The following is a 23906-nucleotide window of genomic DNA, read 5'->3' as shown; positions in this document are numbered from 1 at the left end:
TTTGTCCAATCTATAAAATTTCAACAAAGAGGGAATACGTTCTAATATCTATCTACACATATAATAATAAAAGGGGATCATGAAAAAAAAAGGAAATGTCTAAATATAATATACAAATCTAGCTAGTTGACAAAAAAAAAAATATCTAAACTACTGTTATTACTACTTTGTGGCGACAATGACCATATTTCTTGGAGAAACAAGATCATCAAATAGAGGCAAGATAGATACGGATTTTGTTGGACTCGGTGGTACAGTTTCTTCCAAATACATATAACGATCCATCAATATGAATGATTCAATCACTGGACCAAGAAGAGCTATATAAAAATGAATGTTATTTTATAGTCACCATTTCCTCCCCCTCTTCGTCTTTTTTTTTTTTTTTTTATTATTATTCTTACCTCTAAGAGTCCAAAGTACAGCAATCCGTTTGTCCACTTGAGCCGTATGTTTGTAATGATGATACTGAGCTGCGGCGTCATCAGATGAAATAGCATTTGGGTCCATACCTAGTCTTGTCAACGCCGCCTTTACATAAATAGGAAAAGAATCAAAATCACGTTTCTTGTTCAGTCGACCTATGATGGGAGCCTTATCTGTTGCCGATATCAATCCTTTTTCAATCATCATCCACTACAAAAAACAAAAGCAAAAAAAAAAGTTAGAATTCTATCATCGATTTTTTTTTTTTTTTTACAAAAAATAATTATATATATACCTGTAATAAACATCGAAAGAAATGATGTTCGTAAGCCTTGATACTTGCCTCCTTTTGATCCAACCAACGAGAAGGAGCTTGACAGGCCAGCATACAAGCAGTAGAACCAAGTTGAAAGGATTGTAGAGTACGTGACATGGGAAATCCAGGAGATGGACCTTGATGGGATAAAAAATGATAACAGCAACCCACATTGACCAAAGCTTGGATGTCAGATTGTTGCGTAAAAAGCCGGAGCATCATAGTTGAAAGATCACCACAGGCATGAAGACCACAGATTAACAAAGAAGGATGTGTATGTTGTTGTTGTAATGATTGTAAGATATCGGTTGCATTTTCGGGAGTAAACAGATCAGTGACATGATGAATCAAATGTTCTTTATCCTTGAATCCTTTGATTGCCATGGTATCAAATCGTTTTGCTCCACATGTCTGAACTTCTGATCCATCAATCGCCATCACTTGTAAATCGTATTGAAATGCCATGGTTCTTGAAAGATAACCTTGTCCAGCACCAAGGTCGATGACATGTCCAATATGATTGTCTTTGGCCACTTTGTCAATCAATGGTCCCATTCTTTCCACCTATCAGAAATATATATAAAAAAAGATTGATTTAGTGATCATTCTTTTCTTTAATCAATTCTTACCTCATGTAGTTTTTTTTGTGTCATACCCGGTTTAATATGTCGATCAATCATGCAAACAAGGTCATCTATTTTTTTTTAAAAAAAAAGGGAAGAAATTATGTAAGCAAGAAGAGAGATAGATAAGGAATGTTGGCTTTTTTTTTTTTCTTTACCATCTAAACTTGTTTGCCTTGGTAGAGTCAATGATCTAATTTTTTCAATATAACGACAGAGGGAAGTTGGCCAAGTCGAATCCATTTCAAAATTCTATTCATATAATATATATATATATATAAAAGGAAAAAGTGAGTATGAGCAAACTATTTTTATGAGGATGACTTTTACGTTTGTTAAATCTGCTGCAGTAGATATATGAATCAAATGATTCCACCAATCTGGGTCCTGGTTGTGGTCTGGTAAAAAAGCGTGTTGCCATTCAGGGTCGAGAAGAAACCATTGATTATGGGAGATAAAGTCAACAACATGAATATCAATAAGGAATTGATATTGTTGAATGAAATCACATAGATCTTTGATATAGGAAGAGATATCTTGATAATCTTTTGGTAATTGACATCCACCCATCACACAGATAGAGTGATAAAAAAAAAAAAAAAGAAAGAACCGGAGAAAGAACAAAGCTTTTTCTTTTTTTTTTTTTTTTTGTTCGGATCAGAAAAAAGATTTTCCGCCATCCATTTTTTTGAATTTTCCGTGAAAAAGTCCTATAGAGAGAGAGAGAGAGAGAGAGAGAGAAGGGATTTGTGGTAATGGCGTGGGAAACTATCCTTGACATGATGATGATTGTAATCACATTCTATTCAAACTTTTGAAATGTGTTATCAATAATATATATATATATATGAAATATGTAAAATTCCATAGTATTCCCTTTTTTTTTTCTTTTTAGCTTTTAAATAACACCAATCATAGAGTTATCTAATAGAGTTATCTAATAGAGTGAGATAGAGTGAATTAAAAAAAAAGGGTAAGATGGTCACGGACTTTTAAAGTGTATGACCGGAGAGGCCCCAAAGTTTAATCGGAAGACACATTTATCAAAAGTCATAAATGTATGGATTTCCTTTTTTCTTTTTCTTTTTCTTTTTCCTTTTCTTTTCTTTTTCTCTTGAACACTTTTTATTATTAAGCCATGGAAGACGCAAACTTGACTCTTGATCCAAAATGTCTCTGGACTCCTAGTCACCCTGAAGATACTGAAATGGAACGCTTTAGACTTGCTGTTAATGACCTTTATAACCTGTCTTTAGGTAATGATACACATAAAATGCACTCATATATTTTTATTCACTTTTTTAAATAATGACTAGCCAATTATCAAGAACTTTATGAATGGTCTGTTTCTGAACCTGAACAATTTTGGGGTGCAGTTTGGGATAAGACTGGTATCATTTCTTCCACCAAGGCTAATCGTGTATTGGATACTTCCGCTCGTATGGATTCAATTCCAAAATGGTTCGAAGGTGCTTTATTGAATGTAGCTGAAAACATGTTATGGTGTCGTAGTGCCGACAAGACTGCTATCATTGCTACAGGTAAGCATCTCGTTTGAATATAAAAGACTTATATCCTTTTTTATAATCTTAGGTGAAGGTCATGGTCGTGAATCTATAAGCTATGCTGAACTTTATCAAAAGGTACTTCAATGTGCTGAAGCTATGAAGGTTATGGGTATTCAACAAGGTGATCGTGTAGCTGCTTATATTCCTAATTGTGCTGAAGCCGTCATTGCTATGTTGGCTGCTACAAGTTTAGGTGCTATTTGGAGGTAATTGATAAAAAAAAATAATTAAGAGAAGAGATATATGAATGATGATTTATTATTTGTATATAGTTCTACTTCTCCTGATTTTGGAACCACGGTAAGAAAAATAAAAAAAAAAAAATGTGGAGACATAGATGAAACAAGGTTTAACTGACCCGATATTGATTTATAGGGTGTACTTGATCGATTCACACAAATTCAACCCAAGATCCTATTTTCTGTGAATGCTGTCTATTATAATGGAAAAACTCTTAATCATGTACCTAAGGTTGAAGCTGTGATCAAGGATTTACCTTCTGTGGAAAAAGTGGTTATGATCCCTTTTGTCAAAGAAGCATCTATGGGTGAAGTCGATAAAAGGTATAGTAATCATATTCAGACGCCGTTGATATTTTCTTTTTTTTTTTCTCACGATCCCTCTTTTTTTTTTTATATATATAGCGTTACATGGGATTGTTTTTTGAAGACTGTGCCTGAAAATCAATTACCTTCTGAAATTGAATTCAAACAATTACCATTTGATCATCCAGCATTTATCCTTTTCAGCTCTGGTACTACTGGTCTCCCTAAATGTATCGTCCATTCTGGTGCTGGTCTCTTACTTCAATTAAAAAAGGAACATATCATACACGGCAACATGACTCCTGATGATGTTTTCTTTTATTACACAACAACTGGATGGATGATGTGGAATTGGTTAGTCTTTGGACTTAGTGTGGGGGCTACAATTGTGTTGTGGGATGGTAGTCCATTCAAGCCTGCACCTATCTCTTTATGGGAATTGGCTGATGAATTGAATGTGACACATTGGGGTGCTTCTGCCAAGTATATTCAATCTTTACAAGAAGCTAAAGTTTATCCAAGCAAGTATTATATGACTTTTAATGACAACAGGGGACTGATTTTTTTTTTTTTTTTTTTTTTTTTGTAATTAGTGGATCTCTGTCGTCTCGATAAGCTCAAGGCAGTATATTCTACTGGATCTCCTTTGAAACCTGAAAGCTTTGAATTTGTATACGAACATATCAAGAAAGATGTCATGCTAGGAAGTATTACTGGTGGTACTGATATTTGCTCATTGTTTGCTGGTCATAATGCGGCTTTACCTGTCTATCGTGGTGAAATTCAATGTATTTGTCTTGGTATGAAGATTGAAGCTTGGACTGATGATAGTAAGTTTGATTGAATATATGATATATATAGATGTTTACTTATTTATTTATTTGATGTAGAAAAATCTGTCAAAGGTGAACCTGCTGATTTGGTATGTACAACTCCTTTCCCTTGTATGCCTGTATGTATGTATGGTGATGATGAAAAGCGTACAAAATACAAGAATGCCTACTTTAACGTACATGATGATATCTGGTACCATGGTGATTTCGTATGGATAAACCCCAAGACTGGAGGAGTGATCATGTTGGGTCGATCGGATGGTACTTTGAATCCTTCTGGTGTCCGTTTTGGTAGTGCAGAAATATATAATGTGGTGGATCGATTTGTTGATCAAGGTGTTGAAGATTCTCTTTGTGTTGGACAAAAGATCAAGGGTGAAGATGATGAACGCGTAGTCCTGTTTTTGAAGATGAAAAAGGATGTGGCACTTACAGATGATTTGGTCAAGTCTATTAAGGTCAAGATTCGAAGCGAACTAAGCCCTCGTCATGTGCCTGCCTTTATTTTACCTATTTCTGATATTCCTGTAAGTTGGTTAAATAGATTAAATGATCTTGTATACTCATCTTTTTCTTTATTCTTGAATAGTATACCATCAATGGTAAGAAGGTTGAAGTGGCTGTCAAGGTAAGATATATCTAAGATCAGCAAATGCAAATGATTTCCGACACACTCATTTTTTTTATTTTTATTTTTATTTTGATGATAGAAAATCATCTCTGGACAAACTGTTGTTCCTTCTGGTACTTTATCCAATCCTGAAAGTTTAGATTTATATTATAATATCAGTGTATTGGCTCAATAGGTGTATTTGTTTTTGATATTTTATTCTTATTATTATTGTTATATATTATGTGTGTTTATACAAATAAAGTATATTGTTTTTTTTTTTTTGAAATGTGTTGATGAACTATCGTGCTAAGCATAAGGTAGCTTTTTTAGTCAAGACAACAATAACCACAATCATCCATGACAGAATCAATACAACAACAACAAAACAAGGCCACCATACTATGTTGTAAAAAAAAAAAAAAAAAAAAAAAAAAAAGAATGCAAAAATGTTTCAATGATCTGATGATGATGATGATGTTGGTGATGATTGAGAAATTACCAGCCTAAACAACAACTCCCACTCTCTGATGAACACATATCAGGACGATAAGGATCATAATAGTAACTTGCAGGAGGACGCATGACAGGTGCTATGAAGGTAGCTATTGAGAAAAGAACAAACAACATTGATTTTTTTTCTTACTTTGATAGACAATAGGTTGAACGGAAGAAGCATAATAAGGTGGAGGTGGAGACATTACCACTGTTGGTTGTGGAGGTAAAACAGGACTATAATAGGGTCGTTGAAGCATATTTCTTTTTTAATATAGAAGCTATGAAGACATTGCTTCTTTTTTATATAAAAATATAAATCATCATAATAAAGAAGGGCTTTTATATGTCATTTATTAAATGGATGAAGTGACGCACACACACACACACACAAAAAAAAAAAAAAAAAAAAGAGAATACAATAACAATAATAAAAAAAAAGGTTTGGGTCATGAGGTATTCGATTACAAACAATAAATAAAGGTACAAAAAAAAACATTTCTAGCTTTTTATTCTATTCATTATAATTCTTGATGTACTATCCTAATAGGTTGAAAAGGTGGCGTCAATGAAACCCTTCCATGCTCATAGATAGCTGTCAGTTGATCACCCAAGATTTCTAGTGCACCCACATGTCTACCGTAAACCCAAGAGATACCGATATCCACCAAAACTATCCTTCCATTACATCGAGTTTTGATTTCCCCATCTTGTTGTACAGTATGTCCCATGATCATACGATCAGCCTATAAAAAATCATATATCAGTGCCACTCTACTTATATATTTAGATTTACCTCCATATGATCAAGTGCTTGATCCAATAGAGTACAAATCTCTGGTTCATCTTCCAAAGCATAACCACGATACCAAGTCGGACCATTGGCGCCAAATAAGTGATGAGGATCATGATGTGAGTGCATATAATCCAGAATATCTTGATGAGTGTAATCGTTGATTAGATCTGGTCCCCATTTGGCAAAATCAGGATGAATACCACCATGACAAAACACATTGCCACCTACTTTGGTTGTTAGATTGAGTTGGGTCAAATAGCTACCAAGGAACCCATCCGGTTGAAAGGCTTGAATCCGTTGTTGTTGACCACCAAACGTCGCCATTTCCTTTTGTGTCACATACCGCCAATCACCCACAAGATTCATGATTTCATGATTACCCAACAATGGAATCACTAGTCCACCTTGCTCAGGTGCTTCTTCCCGTAATTGTTGGATCAATTCGTATAATGCAATCGTATCCGTACCTCTATCCAATACATCGCCCTAACAACAATGAATATATATATATAAATGAGTTTCTAGCCAAATAGAGATGCTATATGAATTCTTTTTTTTTTTTTTTTTACCGTTTGTACATAAATAGCATCTTGTCCAGACCAATGTCCCTTTTCATCTATCAAACCAGCTAGCGCAAGGATCTTTTTCGTATTTGCCAAGTCTCCGTGCAAATCCCCCATGGCCACAATTCGTCGTGGTGAGTCTAATGTTGATTCTATTGCAAGACTCGTTTGAATAAAACAAAAGAGAAAAAGTCCAATGATCAAAAGGACCATTTGATTCATGATAACGAATACGGTAGAAAAAAAAAAAGAGAGAGAAAGAGAGAAAAAAAAGGGGAAGGCGGGCTTCAAAAATGAATTCCCATCTATTGACTTTCTTTTTCCCAAACAAGAAAAAAAAAGATAGTGCCCAGAAATGACTCTGGTACTATCGCATGTCTTTTTTTGGGAATCGATTTTTATTTGAAAATAGAACTTTTCTATCTTTCTTTTTTTTTTTTTTTTTTTTTTTTTTTTTTTTTTTTTTTGAAAAATCAATTCAGGATGACTCAAGGATCCAACAGGTTGATTCCTGTTTGTTTATTATGGGATGCCCAAGTTGATAGACCCTGAGGTTTATGATCTCCGCTTGCATGATTATTATGCTCTTTATAAAAACTATTACTCTTATAAGTACTGTAACCTTTTATTTTATTTTATGAGATATGAATTCTATATACTATTTTATGACATGTAATGACTGGATGATGAATGATTGATTTGATCGATAAGCCTGAAGTATTTGCTTTAATAGAATAATCATGAGTAATCTCAATGTTGATTGGAGGAAACAACAATAAACACAAAAAAAAAAAACATTTGCTTCTTGTTGGTATATTTTTTTGTTGTTTTTTCATTTGGTCGTATGTCACTTGTATGGTCTGTCTACTTTTCTTCTCATGGTCCTTTTCAGGTTGTTTCCATTATCTCTCGGTGTCACACACATCCTGGATTAGTTGATTGTCATGCCCTTGAACTAGCAGATCATTTGTTGGTAAGTGCATATATACAAATAATAATTTAGTTGAACCATGACAACTTACCATTTTTCCATTTCTTCTTTTTGAACACCGAAATGAGGGGCACTGTACGTAGATCCTTGAATATGGCATACCTGCATTGACCTGATCATACCAATCGAAATAATATTTCCAAATCATAAGAGAAATCATCATAGCTATCATAATTATAAAAAGTGATTTTGAATAAAGAAGACAAATAGGAGATTGTATTAAAATAGATAAATGTGTCATTTTGAAGATTTATTCAGGAGATAAAAAAAAAAAGGAACTGTACAAAAAGGGTTTACATAAAGTGGAATTTCTAGACGAAGAGGCAAAACCGACGAGAAGAAGGATGGTATGAAACAAACGGGGGGAGGGGAATAAGGAATCAATGGGCAAAAAGTTGTTCAACTACATCTTGAGGAGAAGGACAATCATAACCTTTGGGTAATGTATTTTGTCTACAGTATTTCTATTAAAAAAAAAAAAGGAAAAGATGAGTATTTTTTTTTGTATTATTATAGTAACTTACTAGGGTCATTGTAGATTGAGATTTTCTAATAACTCGATTTGTAGTAGGTTTTCGTGTATCTAAAAAGAAAAAAAGAAAAGATAGGAAGTGAGACACGTGAATATGATATATTGGATATGGTTACCTAATAATCTGTCATCCGTAGAGGGTGTCATACTTGATTTCCTTTCAATGATAAATGAAGGTATGCTTGATGATAATTGTTTCTTTTTAATAGGTCTATAAAAAAAAAAAAAAGAAATGAATATGTATAATATTTATATTAAAAAAAAAAACTTACATTTGGAATTCTACACCAGGATCTGATTTTTGATGTAATTTGATAGCCAACTATAATAATAATAATGGTTAAGTTTAATAATGTCACACAGAGAGTTTCCTTTTTTGATATTTACCTTTAAAGTAGAATTGAATTTTGAATGATTCAAAAGGAATCTTTCAGTAGCCAATCCGGCGTCCACATATTCGGATAAATTGATAGTCAAGTCGCCGATATTTGATACTTGCTTACCACCAAGTTCTTGAAACACTTCTAATTTGAGTTCACAAGGTCCTAATACACGTTGCTTATTGATCACCATTTGAGATAAAACTTTAATAGGTTGATTCCAACATACAGTATGATCTTTAATAGGTACTCTATATAATAATAAAAAAAGGGAGAAATAAATAAAATAAAATAAAAAAAAAAATCAAATAAAATACTTCCTTCCTCCTTACCTTACTGTTGCTCCATAAGTTTGTGATGCATTCTTCATTCTCCAATTGACAAAAAAGAGCCCACTTACTAAAGGAATATTCACTAGATCTCGGATAACAATAGCAATATCAAAATGTACTTTACGATGTTTAGATATAAAAAGATGTGTAAGTGGTGTCATTAGTATTAATATAAAAGTAATGATGGTATTAATAATAAAAAAAAAGAAAAAGAAAAAGAAAAAGAATAGTTTAAAACGCCCAGCCAAATAACCTGGAGACTTTTTTTTTTCCACTCCTTTTTCTCAAAATGTTACACCGACAGCGTCACTTTTTTTTTCTGACGGTTACCACTTCCGCTTTTATGTTTCTCTCTCCCTCCTTCTCTCTCTCTTTTTTTTTTTCTTTTATATAAACTCAACTCAACTCTGTTTTTTTTTTATTTTTGTACATACTTTATTTTACATATATATATAGAGAGAGAGACATCATATTATTATTATTATTATTACGCTTTTTTAACATTATTATTATTTATTATTCATGCCATCACGACGTCATCGGTTTGTCACTCCTTTACTTGATTATCTTACTCTTATTTATGCATATATACGGACCATTCTCTATTATCCTACTAAACATCGAATACAACGTATTACCACCACCACAACTACTACTACTACTACTAACAAACTCAATTCAAAACGAACTGCTTTACAATATTACAAAGGAAAAACTCTTGTATTAGACTTGGACGAAACTTTAGTTCATTCTGTTCAACTTGGTGGTACTAAATTACAACCCATCCATGCTGCTATTCAACGAAAACAAATTGAAGTAACAAGTGAAAAACAAAGTGTACTTTATTTAGTATATAAACGACCCCATGCTGACTTTTTTTTGAAAACGGTAATATATAATACAAAATAAATTGATTTCTTATTTATTTAATTTCTTTATTATATATATATATATAGATAAGTCAATGGTATAAAGTAGTCATCTTTACAGCTTCTATGGCAGAATACGCTGACCCAGTGATAGATTGGTTAGATCAGGATGACAGTATGGTATCACAACGTTATTTTAGACAGGTAAAATGGATATTATTTAAAATCATTGGTTTTGATGATCTTTCTTTTTTTTTTTTCAAATAGTCATGCGTACCAAAAGGCGGGAACTATTTGAAAGATATGTAAGTTTTTTCTTTCTTTTATTGAATGATCCTCCTTAAAAAATTATATTTTTATATATTTTTTAGATCATTAGCTGAACCTGATCTTTCCAAAGTTTGCTTAATAGATAATAGTCCTATTGCTTATGAACTTTATCAAGGTAAATTAATATTATTATTCTATTGATGAAAAAACTAACAAATAATATTATGATTAGAAAATGGAATCCCAATATCAAGCTGGTTTAATGCACCTAATGATGAAAGTTTATTAGATTTGTTACCGCTTTTGGATGCTCTTCGGTTCACTTCTGATGTTCGGAACATTTTGAAACTTCGAAAACTATCTGTTCCTATGGAAAATTAGTTTATTTCTAGTCATCCCCCCCCTCTCTCTCTTTTTTTATAATATATTTTTTTTTTATCACCATCTCCTACACATACCATTACTTTTGTTGTTGTTGTTTCTTTAGATCTTGTGACATTTTGTTCCAATTAATAATAAACTTTCTTTATTTCAATTGTTTTCTTTTTTTTTTTTTTTCCTTTCACTTTATCTTTACTTTTTTTTCTTTTTCCTTCTTCTTCTTCTTCTGATATCCATATGTCTCCTATCATGTTTTTTCCTGCTACATGTGAACTTTGTGGTCATTGGATTCCTCAGCATGCTGTAAGTTTGAGATTTATCTATCTTATTTCAGTTTTATTCATCATCTTTTTTTTTTTCAGGGGAGTTGTCCACGTAATGGGGTTCATCCATCACAATGGTCAATTATATCTTCCTGTTCATTATTATCGTCTTCCATAAAAGAAGAACAATATCATCAAGAGAATCATCTATTTTCATTTGTTTGTCCAGATCATGAGACAATCATGGATGATGACCAAAAAATAGATGTCACTATCGACATGATGACTTTTTAAAATAATCATTCAACCTCAAGTATCTATTTTATTTCTATTTTGGTCATCTAGTTCCTTCCCTTATTATTACCTTTATTAGAAAAAATAAACAAATTCAATCCATCAAATAAGAATAAATAAAAGTCCATTGTTTCTCGCTTTTGTCAAACATAAATAATTTAAATAAATAACAGGGTGTTGTTTATTTGTACCAAAAAAAAATGTGTTTCAGGGGTAAAATAATAATCTAAATCTATTATCTATTGGATTTGAAGAGTTCACCACGCATGATCATATCCAAATCACTTAGAGCTACTCTCGCTTGATGTCTTGTCAATTCATCCGGGTCACTATGTTCAATATATCTAAGTGTTCTATAAGCCCGCCGCAAGTTGTCCGCTGGAAAATCGTATAAAGTTTGTTGTGCCATTCCTCGGAAGAGTGATAATATCAATACTGTCCCAGCTATTATATAAAAATGTGATCAGTCAAATAATCTATTTTTTTTTTTTTTTTTTTGTAGAATTACCCCGACGAATTTCTGGTGCTTTTTCAATTTCAAGAATATTCAATACCCAATTAGTTAATTCCCACAAGATACCTGTCAATGCACTTGGACTTGTCTGACATGCTGTACTAAGTATGGATAATGCTGACACACGAAGATGAGTAGGTGTTTGTCGGCTAGCCAAAACAGTTTCTAAAGGTTTGATCAAGCTATTGACTAAATATACGTAAAAAAAAAAAAAAAAAAAAAAAAAAAAAAAGAGAGAGATTAGATCTTTATTCTCATCTATTCTGTTTTGACTTACTATATGTTCCAAGCGTATCACCACAACGTTGAACCGTTTGCAACAAAGCTTCACCTACTCGTAACCGATTATCCAATTTTTCAGAGACGTCACTGTAAATATTTCCCAACTTTTCGATGATTTTCTTGCCATGGATGTCTGTTAATGCCGATAAACCTTTGATTGCATTCAAATAGATAAAACTATACACACATATATATATAGATAAATGAGTTTCCTTTTTTTTTTTTCTTTAAATCTTTTTTTGTTCTTACCTATCTTCATCTTGAACCAATTGAATAAACAAGTCCAAAATACTGTCCAACTGAGTACCGGAAGATACCAAAGGATCTTTGGAAAGAATCATCTCCTTCAACATGCCCATACCGTGTGCCCGAATAGGTAACAATTCATCTTGAAGAGCTTTCATCGCATCTCGATATTTTATTTTCGACTGTTCCAATTGTTCATTTCCACTTGATTTGCTCTTTGCCATATCATGCGCCGATAATAAAGTGGTGATGGCCAGAATCACCTCATGTACTTGTTCTTGCATAATATCACTAACATACTTTTCCAATCGCTTCATTGGCCCCAAGATCGATGTCAAGAGTTGAATGGTAGGATGATTCAATTCATCATTTTCTAATCATAAACGCAAAATCCCCTCCGTTAATATCTGACCATCATCATCGCTACTTAGTTTTCTTTTACGACTTTCTTACCTTGAATAACTGCACGTACAAGATCGATGGCCAACAATAAAGATTCTAAATCATCTTCTACCGTAAAATTGTCATCATGTTCTTCCAGTATTTCCTTTTGATCCTCACTGATAATATTGGCCAAATCTATCGGGAATCTACCTTGTTGTTGTTGTTGTTGTTCTTGTTGATTCTTGACATTTTCAATACGATCTAAATGTTCCATCACTATGTTATTAGCAAATGACAGGATTTGTGTAGGTTTTCCAAGAATGTTAGGACCTAAGGTATCAGCCATACTCATAATCAATTGTAATACCATCAGTATACTACATCAGAAAGAAATAAAAAAAAAAAAAGGTTAACAGCGGTGATTATTGAACATTATTTTTTTTTCCTTCATCTTTTTAATAATAATTTACCTTTTAGGATCTGTTGCCGATGAAGCATGTTGCATGGTGGTATAAATGTTGAGTAAGGAGACAAAAAAATCACCACTCAAGTCAGGATTATCCAAAGTCTGAAGAAATTCCACCAATCGAGTTGTATCCAAAGGAAGTTCATTTCCACCTAAACTCTTTCTTTCCCTAAATATGACATATAAATAAATAAATCCCGTTTATAAATATACATTTTACCTTTTTAATCGTAATTCAATACCACCACTGGATGATGGCGCAAAATATGCTACACGATCACCTTGAATACTGATGGGATCCAATATTATTTTCTTGAGATCGTCCAATACGTCCTTTGTCATCATGATACGAAAGTAAGTTGTCAATAAATCCAATACAGTTTCTCGTAACCCTGATTTCGTGCGGCAGGCAAAATCATATAAATGGTATAGCGGAGGAACAATGGTCACCATGAAAGTTTGGATCACTAAGGGAGAAGGTTCACCACCCACCATTATATTGTGCAATGTTCGTAGTAGATTGGCCATCTTATTGTCGTCTATAACCACTCGATCCATATTATTAGATACAGAGATAATGTCATTGCCTTTGTTATCGTCATACTGTGACTGTTTCCAATATCTTTCCAAAGGACCAATAATGGGTTCTACAATATACTTCTTGGTGAGATCAGTATGTTTGATAATCATTCGTCCCACAATAAATGTAACCACTTGATCTTTTGCCGTTGAGGATCTCTGTTGATTGGTACCCATTAAAAATTCCAAAAGTTGAGGGCAAATAACGGCATAATAACTCTAACAAAAAAAAAAAAAGTTAATTTATAATTTTCTTCCATCATTATCTTGTTACTACCTCTACAGAAGTCATTTGTCTTGGAGTTGATAATACCAATTTTGAGATTTTCTCCATTTCCGCCAATTGTACTGTCAACAACAACGATAATAATAATAATAATAATAAAGGGTAAGCTATCAAATAAGAAGAGAGTCATTCTTTTCATTCTTTTTCGTTTATTACTTTGTTCTGTATTTCCGACAGTAAATTCTAATACCACGGCCACACCTGTGGGCTTCAACAATATTCGAGATAAAAACCGGCCACATATACTTCTCAACCAAGCAGGAACTGGATGTAATGGCGATGTTCCCAATAAAAGCATCAACGATTCCATTGCTCGATAAAGATCAGATCTATATAAAATAATAATCAAATCAATGACTAGATAATTATTTTGATTCCTTTTTTTTTTTTTTTTTTTTTTTACCTTTACCTTTCAAAGAGCCACATGAACATTCGAGCACATTTGTTTTTCTCATCAGGAGTTAGGATGTTTGTATTTTCCTTTGTCATCACACTATCTGAGAACCCCATATTTGCTGGACTGAACGATGATGATGATGATGATGATGATATTGAAGATCCATTCCCAGGTGAATTTATATTGGTTGTTGATGGTACTGGCTGATATGCTAGCTGAAGTAGAGCAGCATAGAGATCTGGTAAATGTCGTAGTAAAAGAATAGAAGCAATTGTGGTGCCTTGTTTTCCAATTGTAGTTTTCTCATTTCGTGCTATAATATCTACTAGTTGAGTTGTGATGGATAAAAGTGTACGTTGTGATCGTTCAGTTTCCGTAGCTTCAGTGTCTTTACGTGATGTTAAGAGCTCTATACAAAAAAAAAAATAATAATAATAATAATAGAAAAAGTTAACCAAGATTTTTCTTACAGATATGAATGATATGTTACCCTTACCATGATTTGTATAACCTGATTTGACACGTTTTGATAAAGGTACACCAACACCAGGTAATAAGCAAGGATAAATGCCCCAGGAAACTACAACTTGGAGCAGGGTATGAACAAGACGAAGATCTCGGACACCAAGATAATCTCGGTCGGTTTGCTTTTCTATATAATAAGATAAAAAAAAAAAAAGTAAATATAGTCAAATACTTTTTTTTTTTTTTTTTTGCCTTCGGTATTTACCATTGTGAGTCATTTCGGTAGCTAGAGCCTCTTGAATACTGACAAGTAAATGAAGACATTCTAGGACAAAGGTATGTTGAATAGAACTTTCTTTCTTCACACTTGTTTGAGTTTCAGAAGATTCATCATTATTATCTGGTACTAGTTTTAATTCTTGTAAACGTTGAGTTAACTGTGTTTCCAAAGGTATATCTAAATAGATAAAAGATAATATAAAGTTGTTAAAGTATTGGATCTGTCACGATTGGTTAATACTTGACTTACCTTTCGACAAAGGCTGTTGTTGTTGTGATGTTCCAATAAGTACGGCTGCTTGAGATAATAGTTGTTTCAAAACATTTTCTTCTTCTTGTTCTTCAGGTTGTGTCGACATGGTTATTTATAATCAATATGCACAACAAGAAAAAGAATTTTTTTTTTAAAAAAAATCCATTGTGCATTTTTGATGGAGGAAAGATCACACCCAGTTTCCTAATTTGGATCAGATACAGTCACGTCGAATTTTTCGTTGCTTCAACTTTTTGTTATTGATGTTTCTTTTCTTTTCTTTTTTTTTTTTCTTTCTCTTTGCTGATTTCTTACTGCGCAAATAGCTTTTTTTTTTTTTTTTTTTTTGTTTTTTTATTCTTTTTTATTCTTTGAACCAACGCTTTATTTGAAGATCTCCAGTTTTAAAGTACAAATACTTTTTACTTTACATCTATTTGATCTTTGATTGCCTTTTTGGTTGACAAACAAAAGTTATCATGGCCACGAATTATCAGGGAATCAACTCCCCTGTGGGCGATCAACAACAACAACAATACAACAACGATGCTTATGATCAACATACCCAGATGAAGTCATATAAGGATCGCTTGGATGAAAAGGCTCGAAAATGGCAACAACTTCAAAACAAACGTTATGGCGAAAAACGAAAATTTGGTAAGATCATCGTGTTTTTTTTTTCTCATCATGTCATACTATTAAAAGGAAATAATTAAACTAATCTTTTTTTTTTTATTATATCTATTTTTCTTTCATTTTATTAATTTACCAGGTTTTATCGAACATCAAAAAGCAGATATGCCACCTGAACATTTACGAAAGATTATCAAGGATCATGGTGACATGTCAGCAAAGAAATTTCGTCATGACAAACGTATTTATTTGGGTGCACTCAAATACATTCCTCATGCTGTCTTGAAATTATTGGAAAATATGCCTATGCCTTGGGAACAAGTCCGTGAAGTCAATGTTCTTTATCACATTACTGGTGCAATCACTTTTGTCAATGAAATTCCTTGGGTAGTGGAGCCTATTTACATTGCTCAATGGGGTACAATGTGGATTATGATGCGACGTGAAAAACGTGATCGACGACATTTCAAGCGTATGCGTTTCCCTCCTTTTGATGATGAAGAACCTCCTTTGGATTATGGTGATAATATCATGGATGTAGAACCTTTGGAAGCTATTCAAATGGAATTAGATGAAGAAGAAGATGCAGCTGTTTTTGATTGGTTTTATGATCCCAAACCTTTGGTCGACACCAAATTTATCAATGGTTCAGCATATCGAAAATGGCGTCTGGATTTACCTATCATGTCTACTTTGTATCGTTTAGCTCATCAATTATTATCCGACTTGAACGATAAGAATTACTTTTATCTGTTTGATTTGCAATCTATGTTTACAGCAAAGGCTCTCAGTATGGCTATTCCTGGTGGTCCCAAATTTGAACCGTTATACCGTGATCTTGAAAATGCCGATGATGACTGGAACGAATTCAACGATATCAATAAAATCATTATTCGACAACCTGTACGAACCGAATACAAGATCGCCTTCCCTTATTTATACAACTCTTTACCTCGTAGTGTGCAAGTTTCTTGGTATCATTTCCCCATCGTGGTATATGTACGAGCTGAAGATCCTGAACTGCCTGCATTTTACTTTGATCCTATTATCAATCCCATCTCTTCTCGATCTGTGGATAGTGGTGATCAATCTCATGAAGATAGTATTTTCGGTGATGATGATCAAGATTTAGATTTCACTCTTCCAACTTCAGTGAAGCCCTTCTTGGATGAAACACCTGTATATACTGATAACACTGCCAATGCTATTTCTCTTTACTGGGCTCCTCATCCATTCGACAAACGATCTGGTCGTACACGTCGTGCTGAAGATATTCCTTTGGTCAAAAATTGGTATCTCGAACATTGTCCCTCTGGTCAACCTGTCAAAGTTCGTGTATCTTATCAAAAACTTTTGAAATGTTATGTCCTCAATGCCCTCAAACATCGTCACCCTAAAGCTCTCAACAAAAAGTATCTCTTCCGAAGTCTTAAGTCTACCAAATTCTTCCAAACTACTCAATTGGACTGGGTTGAAGCTGGTCTCCAAGTGTGCCGTCAAGGTTATAATATGCTCAATCTTCTCATTCATCGTAAGAACTTGAACTATCTTCATTTGGATTACAACTTCAATCTCAAACCTGTCAAAACTCTCACTACCAAGGAACGAAAGAAATCTCGATTTGGTAATGCTTTCCATTTGTGCAGAGAAATTCTTCGTCTTACCAAACTAGTCGTTGATGCTCATGTACAATACAGATTGGGAAATGTGGATGCTTATCAATTAGCTGATGGATTACAATATATCTTTGCTCACGTTGGTCAATTGACTGGGATGTATCGTTACAAATATCGTTTAATGCGACAAATTCGTATGTGCAAGGATTTGAAACATTTGATTTGTAAGTATCAAAAAAAAAAAAAAAAAGAAAAGAAAAAAAAAAGATGAACTAATATGATGATGATATATAAATAGATTATCGATTCAATACTGGTCCAGTAGGAAAAGGTCCTGGTGTTGGTTTTTGGGCTCCTACATGGCGTGTATGGCTTTTCTTTATGCGTGGTATTGTACCTCTCTTAGAAAGATGGTTAGGAAATCTTTTGGCTCGTCAATTCGAAGGAAGGTAAGTGATCAAATCAATATTATCATAATAACAAAAAAAAAAAACAAGTATACTGTATAGATCATTAAATTTTATTATTTCAATTTGATTTATAGACACTCCAAAGGAATCGCCAAAACTGTTACAAAACAACGTGTAGAATCTCATTACGATCTTGAACTCCGTGCTGCTGTTCTTCACGATATCACTGATGCCATGCCTGAAGGAATCAAAGGAAACAAATCAAGGACTATTTTACAACATTTATCTGAAGCTTGGAGAGGTAAGAATGAATAATTCATATTATCAGATAACACTGGAAACTCATCTTTTTTTTTTTAAAAAAAAAATTAATAGCTTGGAAGGCCAATATCCCATGGAAGGTGCCTGGTTTACCTACTCCTATTGAAAATATGATCTTACGTTATATCAAATCAAAGGCTGATTGGTGGACTAGTGTTGCTCATTACAATCGTGAACGTATTCGACGTGGTGCTACTGTGGACAAGACTGTATGTCGCAAAAATTTGGGTCGTCTTACTCGTTTATGGCTGAAGGCTGAACAAGAACGTCAACACAACTATCTTAAGGACGGTCCTTATGTAACTGCAGAAGAAGCCGTGGCTATCTATACATCCACTGTTCATTGGTTGGAAAGTCGCAAATTCTCTCCTATTCCTTTCCCACCATTATCTTATAAACATGACACCAAACTTCTTATCTTGGCCCTGGAACGTCTTCGTGAAGCATATAGTGTACAAGGTCGTCTAAATCAAAGTCAACGTGAAGAATTGGGTCTAATTGAACAAGCTTATGACAATCCTCATGAAGCTCTCTCAAGAATCAAACGTTTATTATTGACTCAACGTGCATTTAAAGAAGTTGGTATTGAATTCATGGATCTCTACTCCCATTTGGTACCTGTGTATGATGTAGAACCTTTGGAAAAGATTACGGATGCTTATCTTGATCAATATCTCTGGTATGAAGCTGACAAACGAAATCTATTCCCTGCTTGGATTAAACCTGGTGATTCTGAACCACCCCCACTTCTCGTATACAAATGGTGTCAAGGTATCAACAATTTATCTGATGTATGGGATACTTCTGAAGGTCAATGCAATGTGATGATGGAAACTAGCTTTAGCCGAGTATATGAAAAAATTGATCTTACTCTATTGGGACGTCTCCTCCGACTTATTTTGGATCACAATTTGGCGGATTATGCAACTGCAAAGAACAATGTTGTGTTGAATTATAAAGATATGAATCATGTCAATGCTTACGGTTTGATTCGTGGTCTTCAATTTGCTTCTTTCATCTTCCAATACTATGGTCTCGTTTTGGATTTATTGGTGCTTGGTCTTCATCGTGCTAGTGAAATGGCAGGTCCCCCTCAATTACCCAATGACTTTTTACAATATCGAGACAATGCTACTGAAGTTCGACACCCTATTCGATTATACTCGCGTTATGTAGATCGCTTACATATCTTCTTCCGATTTACAGCTGATGAAGCACGCGATTTGATTCAACGTTATTTGACTGAACATCCTGATCCAAACTTTGAAAACATTGTCGGTTACAACAACAAGAAATGCTGGCCTCGTGATTGTCGTATGCGTTTGATGAAACATGATGTCAATTTGGGTCGTGCTGTCTTTTGGGATATCAAGAATCGTTTACCTCGCTCCTTAACTACTATCGAATGGGAAAATAGTTTTGTCAGTGTCTATTCAAAGGATAATCCAAACTTACTCTTCTCTATGTGCGGTTTTGATGTTCGTATTTTACCCAAAATTCGAAACCTTAATGAAGAATTTACTCTCAAGGATGGTGTATGGAACCTCATCAATGAACAAACAAAAGAACGTACTGCTCAAGCTTATCTTCGTGTCGATCAAGAATCTATGGATAAATTCCACAATCGTATTCGTCAAATTCTTATGTCATCTGGTAGTACCACTTTCAGCAAGATCGCAAACAAGTATAATACGGCCCTTATTGGTCTCATGACTTATTACCGTGAAGCTGTTGTACATACTCGTGAACTTTTGGACCTCTTGGTCAAATGTGAAAATAAGATCCAAACTCGTATCAAGATCGGTCTCAACTCAAAGATGCCTACCCGCTTTCCTCCCGTTTTATTTGTAGGGCAATGAAAAGAACCATAATAAAAAAAAAGAAGATAGCTAATCCAACCCTTTTTTTTTTTTAGTGTAAATACCGACGTTTAAAAAACGAATGCATAAAAATCTGTATCTAACCCAATTTTTTTCTCTCTTTTTTTTTTTTTTTTTTTTTTTTTTTTAGATTGTATGTGTTTCCCTTAGATTTTCGTTAAAAAAAAAAGGTTATATGTTACTTATCTTTATTTTTATTTTTATAGGTCCCAAAGAACTTGGTGGGCTTGGTATGCTCTCTATGGGTCACGTTTTGATTCCTCAAAGTGATTTGCGTTGGTCTAGTCAAACTGAAACTGGTATCACTCATTTCCGATCTGGTATGAGCCATGATGAAGATCAATTGATCCCTAATTTGTATCGTTATATCCAATCATGGGAATCCGAATTTATTGATTCACAACGTGTCTGGGCTGAATATGCACTCAAGCGACAAGAAGCCAATGCTCAAAATCGACGACTTACTTTGGAAGATTTGGAAGATTCATGGGATCGTGGTATTCCTCGTATTAATACTTTATTCCAAAAGGATCGACATACTTTGGCTTATGATAAAGGATGGCGTGTGCGTACCGATTTCAAACAATATCAAGTACTCAAGAACAATCCCTTCTATTGGACACATACTCGTCATGATGGTAAACTTTGGAATTTGAACAACTACCGTACCGATATGATTCAAGCCCTTGGTGGTGTGGAAGGTATTTTGGAACATACTTTATTCAAGGGTACCTATTTCTCTTCATGGCTTGGTCTTTTCTGGGAAAAGGTATAACAAAAAAAAAAAAAAAGGTTATTATTTTAAAAGTCATTTCCTAACAATTTTATTTTTTATTTAATAGGCATCTGGTTTCGAAGAAAGTATGAAATACAAAAAGCTTACCAATGCACAACGTAGTGGTCTTAATCAAATCCCCAATCGTCGTTTCACTCTTTGGTGGTCTCCTACTATCAATCGAGCAAATGTTTATGTTGGTTTCCAAGTACAATTGGATTTGACTGGTATTTTCATGCATGGTAAAATTCCTACCCTCAAGATCTCTTTGATTCAAATCTTCCGTGCGCATTTATGGCAAAAACTTCACGAAGCTCTTACTATGGATTTCTGTAAGTCTATCAATAGAAAAATATTTTTTTTTTAAAAAAAAGGAATATAAACTAACTAATGATATGAAAAATAGGCCAAGTATTCGATCGTGAATTGGAAGCTCTTCAAATTGAAACTGTACAAAAGGAAACTATTCACCCTCGTAAATCATACAAGATGAATTCATCAGCTAGTGATATTTTGTTGTTTGCTGCTTACAAATGGCCTGTATCACGACCTTCACTTTTGAATGATCCAAAGGATGTGATGGATGGACCTACTACAACAAAATACTGGTTGGATATTCAATTACGATGGGGTGACTTTGATTCTCACGATATTGAACGTTACACTCGTGCCAAATTCTTGGATTACACTACTGACAATATGAGTATCTATCCTTCACCTACTGGTTTGATGATTGGTGTGGATTTAGCTTACAACATGTACTCAGCATATGGTAATTGGATTCCTGGTATGAAACCTTTGGTACAACAAGCTATGGCGAAGATCATGAAGGCAAACCCTGCATTGTATGTCTTACGTGAACGTATTCGAAAGGCACTTCAATTATATTCTTCAGAACCAACCGAACCTTATCTTTCTTCAACAAATTATGGTGAACTCTTCAGTAATCAAATCATTTGGTTTGTGGATGACACTAATGTATATCGTGTGACGATTCACAAGACATTCGAAGGTAATTTGACAACCAAACCCATCAATGGTGCTATCTTTATCTTTAATCCTCGAACTGGACAACTCTTCCTCAAGATCATTCATACTTCAGTGTGGGCAGGTCAGAAACGTCTTGGTCAATTGGCAAAATGGAAGACGGCAGAAGAAGTGGCAGCTCTTATTCGGTCTTTACCTGTGGAAGAACAACCTAAACAAATCATCGTTACTCGTAAGGGTATGTTGGATCCTTTGGAAGTGCATTTACTTGATTTCCCGAATATTGTCATCAAGGGTAGTGAATTACAATTACCTTTCCAAGCATGTTTGAAGGTGGAAAAATTCGGTGATTTGATCTTGAAGGCAACTGAACCTCAAATGGTAAAGTATTTCTCATATTATAGATATATTTCATTTATTTATTTTTTTATTCATTTTTTTTTTTCGTTTAGGTTCTTTTCAACTTGTATGATGATTGGTTACGATCCTTCTCATCTTATACTGCATTCTCTCGTTTGGTATTGATTCTTCGTGCTCTTCATGTGAACAACGAAAAAACCAAGATGATTCTGCGACCTGACCGAAGCACCATTACTGAAGCTCATCATATCTGGCCAACACTATCTGATGAAGAATGGGCTAAGGTGGAAGTGGCATTGAAGGATTTGATTTTGGGCGATTATGGCAAGAAAAATAATGTGAATGTGGCCTCTCTCACACAATCTGAAATCCGTGATATTATTCTTGGTATGGAAATTCAAGCACCTTCTCTTCAAAGACAACAAATTGCAGAAATCGAAAAGCAAACCCAAGAACAATCACAACTCACAGCAGTGACGACTAAGACTCGCAATATCCATGGTGATGAAATGATTGTGACAACAACCAGTAATTATGAAACTCAAACCTTCTCATCCAAGACGGAATGGCGTATTCGGGCTATCTCTGCAACTAATCTTCATCTACGTACCAACCACATCTATGTGAATTCTGACGATATCAAAGAAAACACTTACACTTATGTGTTACCCAAGAATGTACTCAAACGATTTATTACGATTTCCGATCTACGAACCCAAGTAGCTGGTTTGATGTATGGTGTAAGTCCTCCTGATGCTCCCAATGTGAAAGAAATCCGTTGTGTGGTGATTCCTCCTCAATGGGGTTCCCATCAAACCATCCATCTTCCTAATACATTACCTGAACATGAATATTTGGCTGATCTTGAACCTCTTGGCTGGCTCCATACACAACCACAAGAACTGATGAATATCTCCCCACAAGATGTTTCAACACATGCAAAACTTTTGGCTAACAACAAATCATGGGATGGTGAAAAGACAGTGACATTGACATGTTCATTTACTCCTGGTTCTTGCTCTTTGACGGCATATAAGTTGACGCCTGGTGGATTTGAATGGGGCAAGAATAATATGGATACTGGCAATAATCCTCAAGGTTATCTTCCTACGCATGCTGAAAAGGTTCAAATCTTATTATCAGATCGATTCCTTGGTTACTTTATGGTCCCAACAGATATTTGGAATTACAACTGTAAGTAGTTGTTGAACAAACCAATGGAGAGACATAGAGAATGATACTTACCTTTTTTTTTTTTTTAATAGTTATGGGTGCACAATTCAATGCCAATATGAAATACCGATTGAATTTGGATGTACCAAAGGAATTTTATCACGAATCACATCGGGCATCTCACTTTATGAACTTTAGCAGTGACTTGGAAGCAGTAGGTGAAGCCGATATTGAAGATGCCTTCGCCTAATGGAAAATAATGAAACAAAAAAAAAATTTATAGTTTAGTCTTTTTATTTAGTAGTAGTTTAGTTTTATTGAAATGGTTTTATTTGTTTTATTCTTTTTATGAAAGAAATAAAGGATGTACATAACACACAAAAAAAAAAAAAAAAAAAAAAAAAGAGAGAATCATTCGTGCTGATAATTATTATCTTCCATCATTATCATTGGGAAAAGATCATATTAATGAGTTGATAGCTTCTTATTGATTTCTCACAAGAATCCTAGGAT

The 23906-nt window shown here is 34.0% G+C and overlaps 8 protein-coding genes across 8 annotated transcripts; 4 read left to right on the top strand and 4 right to left on the bottom strand.

The window, feature by feature from the left end:
* Positions 1-122: 122 nt before the first annotated feature.
* On the bottom strand, positions 123-1312 carry BX664DRAFT_186758 (methyltransferase domain-containing protein). The gene is made up of 3 exons (XM_051540041.1): positions 722-1312; positions 405-636; positions 123-320 (listed from the first exon to the last, which is right to left on the bottom strand). The coding sequence occupies exons 1-3, from the start codon at positions 1295-1297 to the stop codon at positions 163-165; spliced, it is 966 nt and encodes a 321-aa protein (XP_051397615.1). The 5' UTR covers positions 1298-1312; the 3' UTR covers positions 123-162.
* A 1118-nt stretch (positions 1313-2430) lies between these two features.
* Positions 2431-5168, top strand: BX664DRAFT_339498 (acetoacetate-CoA ligase). The gene is made up of 10 exons (XM_051546643.1): positions 2431-2621; positions 2682-2906; positions 2959-3139; positions 3206-3233; positions 3309-3496; positions 3578-3999; positions 4072-4308; positions 4369-4838; positions 4901-4939; positions 5022-5168. The coding sequence occupies exons 1-10, from the start codon at positions 2504-2506 to the stop codon at positions 5115-5117; spliced, it is 2004 nt and encodes a 667-aa protein (XP_051397614.1). The 5' UTR covers positions 2431-2503; the 3' UTR covers positions 5118-5168.
* Positions 5169-5832: 664 nt separating this feature from the next.
* BX664DRAFT_339494 (Metallo-dependent phosphatase-like protein) lies at positions 5833-7037 on the bottom strand. Its single transcript, XM_051546642.1, has 3 exons — positions 6782-7037; positions 6213-6698; positions 5833-6162 (listed from the first exon to the last, which is right to left on the bottom strand). The coding sequence occupies exons 1-3, from the start codon at positions 6995-6997 to the stop codon at positions 5938-5940; spliced, it is 927 nt and encodes a 308-aa protein (XP_051397613.1). The 5' UTR covers positions 6998-7037; the 3' UTR covers positions 5833-5937.
* Positions 7038-7980: 943 nt separating this feature from the next.
* On the bottom strand, positions 7981-9251 carry BX664DRAFT_339489 (N-terminal C2 in EEIG1 and EHBP1 proteins-domain-containing protein). Its single transcript, XM_051546641.1, has 6 exons — positions 9011-9251; positions 8686-8929; positions 8571-8620; positions 8415-8509; positions 8291-8349; positions 7981-8230 (listed from the first exon to the last, which is right to left on the bottom strand). Exons 1-6 carry the CDS (start codon positions 9169-9171, stop codon positions 8147-8149), a joined length of 693 nt encoding a protein of 230 aa, XP_051397612.1. The 5' UTR covers positions 9172-9251; the 3' UTR covers positions 7981-8146.
* Positions 9252-9398: 147 nt separating this feature from the next.
* BX664DRAFT_284773 (NLI interacting factor-like phosphatase-domain-containing protein) lies at positions 9399-10699 on the top strand. The gene is made up of 5 exons (XM_051541646.1): positions 9399-9898; positions 9967-10083; positions 10147-10184; positions 10251-10324; positions 10382-10699. The coding sequence occupies exons 1-5, from the start codon at positions 9533-9535 to the stop codon at positions 10528-10530; spliced, it is 744 nt and encodes a 247-aa protein (XP_051397611.1). The 5' UTR covers positions 9399-9532; the 3' UTR covers positions 10531-10699.
* BX664DRAFT_339482 (uncharacterized protein) lies at positions 10700-11224 on the top strand. The gene is made up of 2 exons (XM_051546640.1): positions 10700-10833; positions 10893-11224. Exons 1-2 carry the CDS (start codon positions 10768-10770, stop codon positions 11085-11087), a joined length of 261 nt encoding a protein of 86 aa, XP_051397610.1. The 5' UTR covers positions 10700-10767; the 3' UTR covers positions 11088-11224.
* A 30-nt stretch (positions 11225-11254) lies between these two features.
* BX664DRAFT_361234 (uncharacterized protein) lies at positions 11255-15354 on the bottom strand. The gene is made up of 13 exons (XM_051548231.1): positions 15236-15354; positions 14972-15163; positions 14738-14893; positions 14254-14650; positions 14001-14173; positions 13836-13906; positions 13200-13777; positions 12984-13148; positions 12583-12890; positions 12133-12502; positions 11879-12060; positions 11596-11790; positions 11255-11531 (listed from the first exon to the last, which is right to left on the bottom strand). The coding sequence occupies exons 1-13, from the start codon at positions 15342-15344 to the stop codon at positions 11323-11325; spliced, it is 3105 nt and encodes a 1034-aa protein (XP_051397609.1). The 5' UTR covers positions 15345-15354; the 3' UTR covers positions 11255-11322.
* A 222-nt stretch (positions 15355-15576) lies between these two features.
* Positions 15577-23779, top strand: BX664DRAFT_339479 (pre-mRNA-processing-splicing factor 8). Its single transcript, XM_051546639.1, is given in 11 exon segments — positions 15577-15895; positions 16011-17711; positions 17786-17936; positions 18032-18198; positions 18273-20063; positions 20286-20291; positions 20305-20867; positions 20941-21205; positions 21280-22241; positions 22313-23414; positions 23486-23779. The coding sequence occupies 11 exon segments, from the start codon at positions 15718-15720 to the stop codon at positions 23641-23643; spliced, it is 7044 nt and encodes a 2347-aa protein (XP_051397608.1). The 5' UTR covers positions 15577-15717; the 3' UTR covers positions 23644-23779.
* The last annotated feature ends 127 nt before the right edge of the window (positions 23780-23906 follow it).

The sequence above is a fragment of the Halteromyces radiatus genome, assembly GCF_025201355.1.
Source record: "Halteromyces radiatus strain CBS 162.75 chromosome Unknown BX664scaffold_7, whole genome shotgun sequence".
NCBI classification, from domain to species: domain Eukaryota; kingdom Fungi; phylum Mucoromycota; class Mucoromycetes; order Mucorales; family Cunninghamellaceae; genus Halteromyces; species Halteromyces radiatus.
The sequence above is the reverse complement of the archived record's forward strand: the minus strand, read 5'-3'. Positions and strand labels throughout refer to the sequence as shown.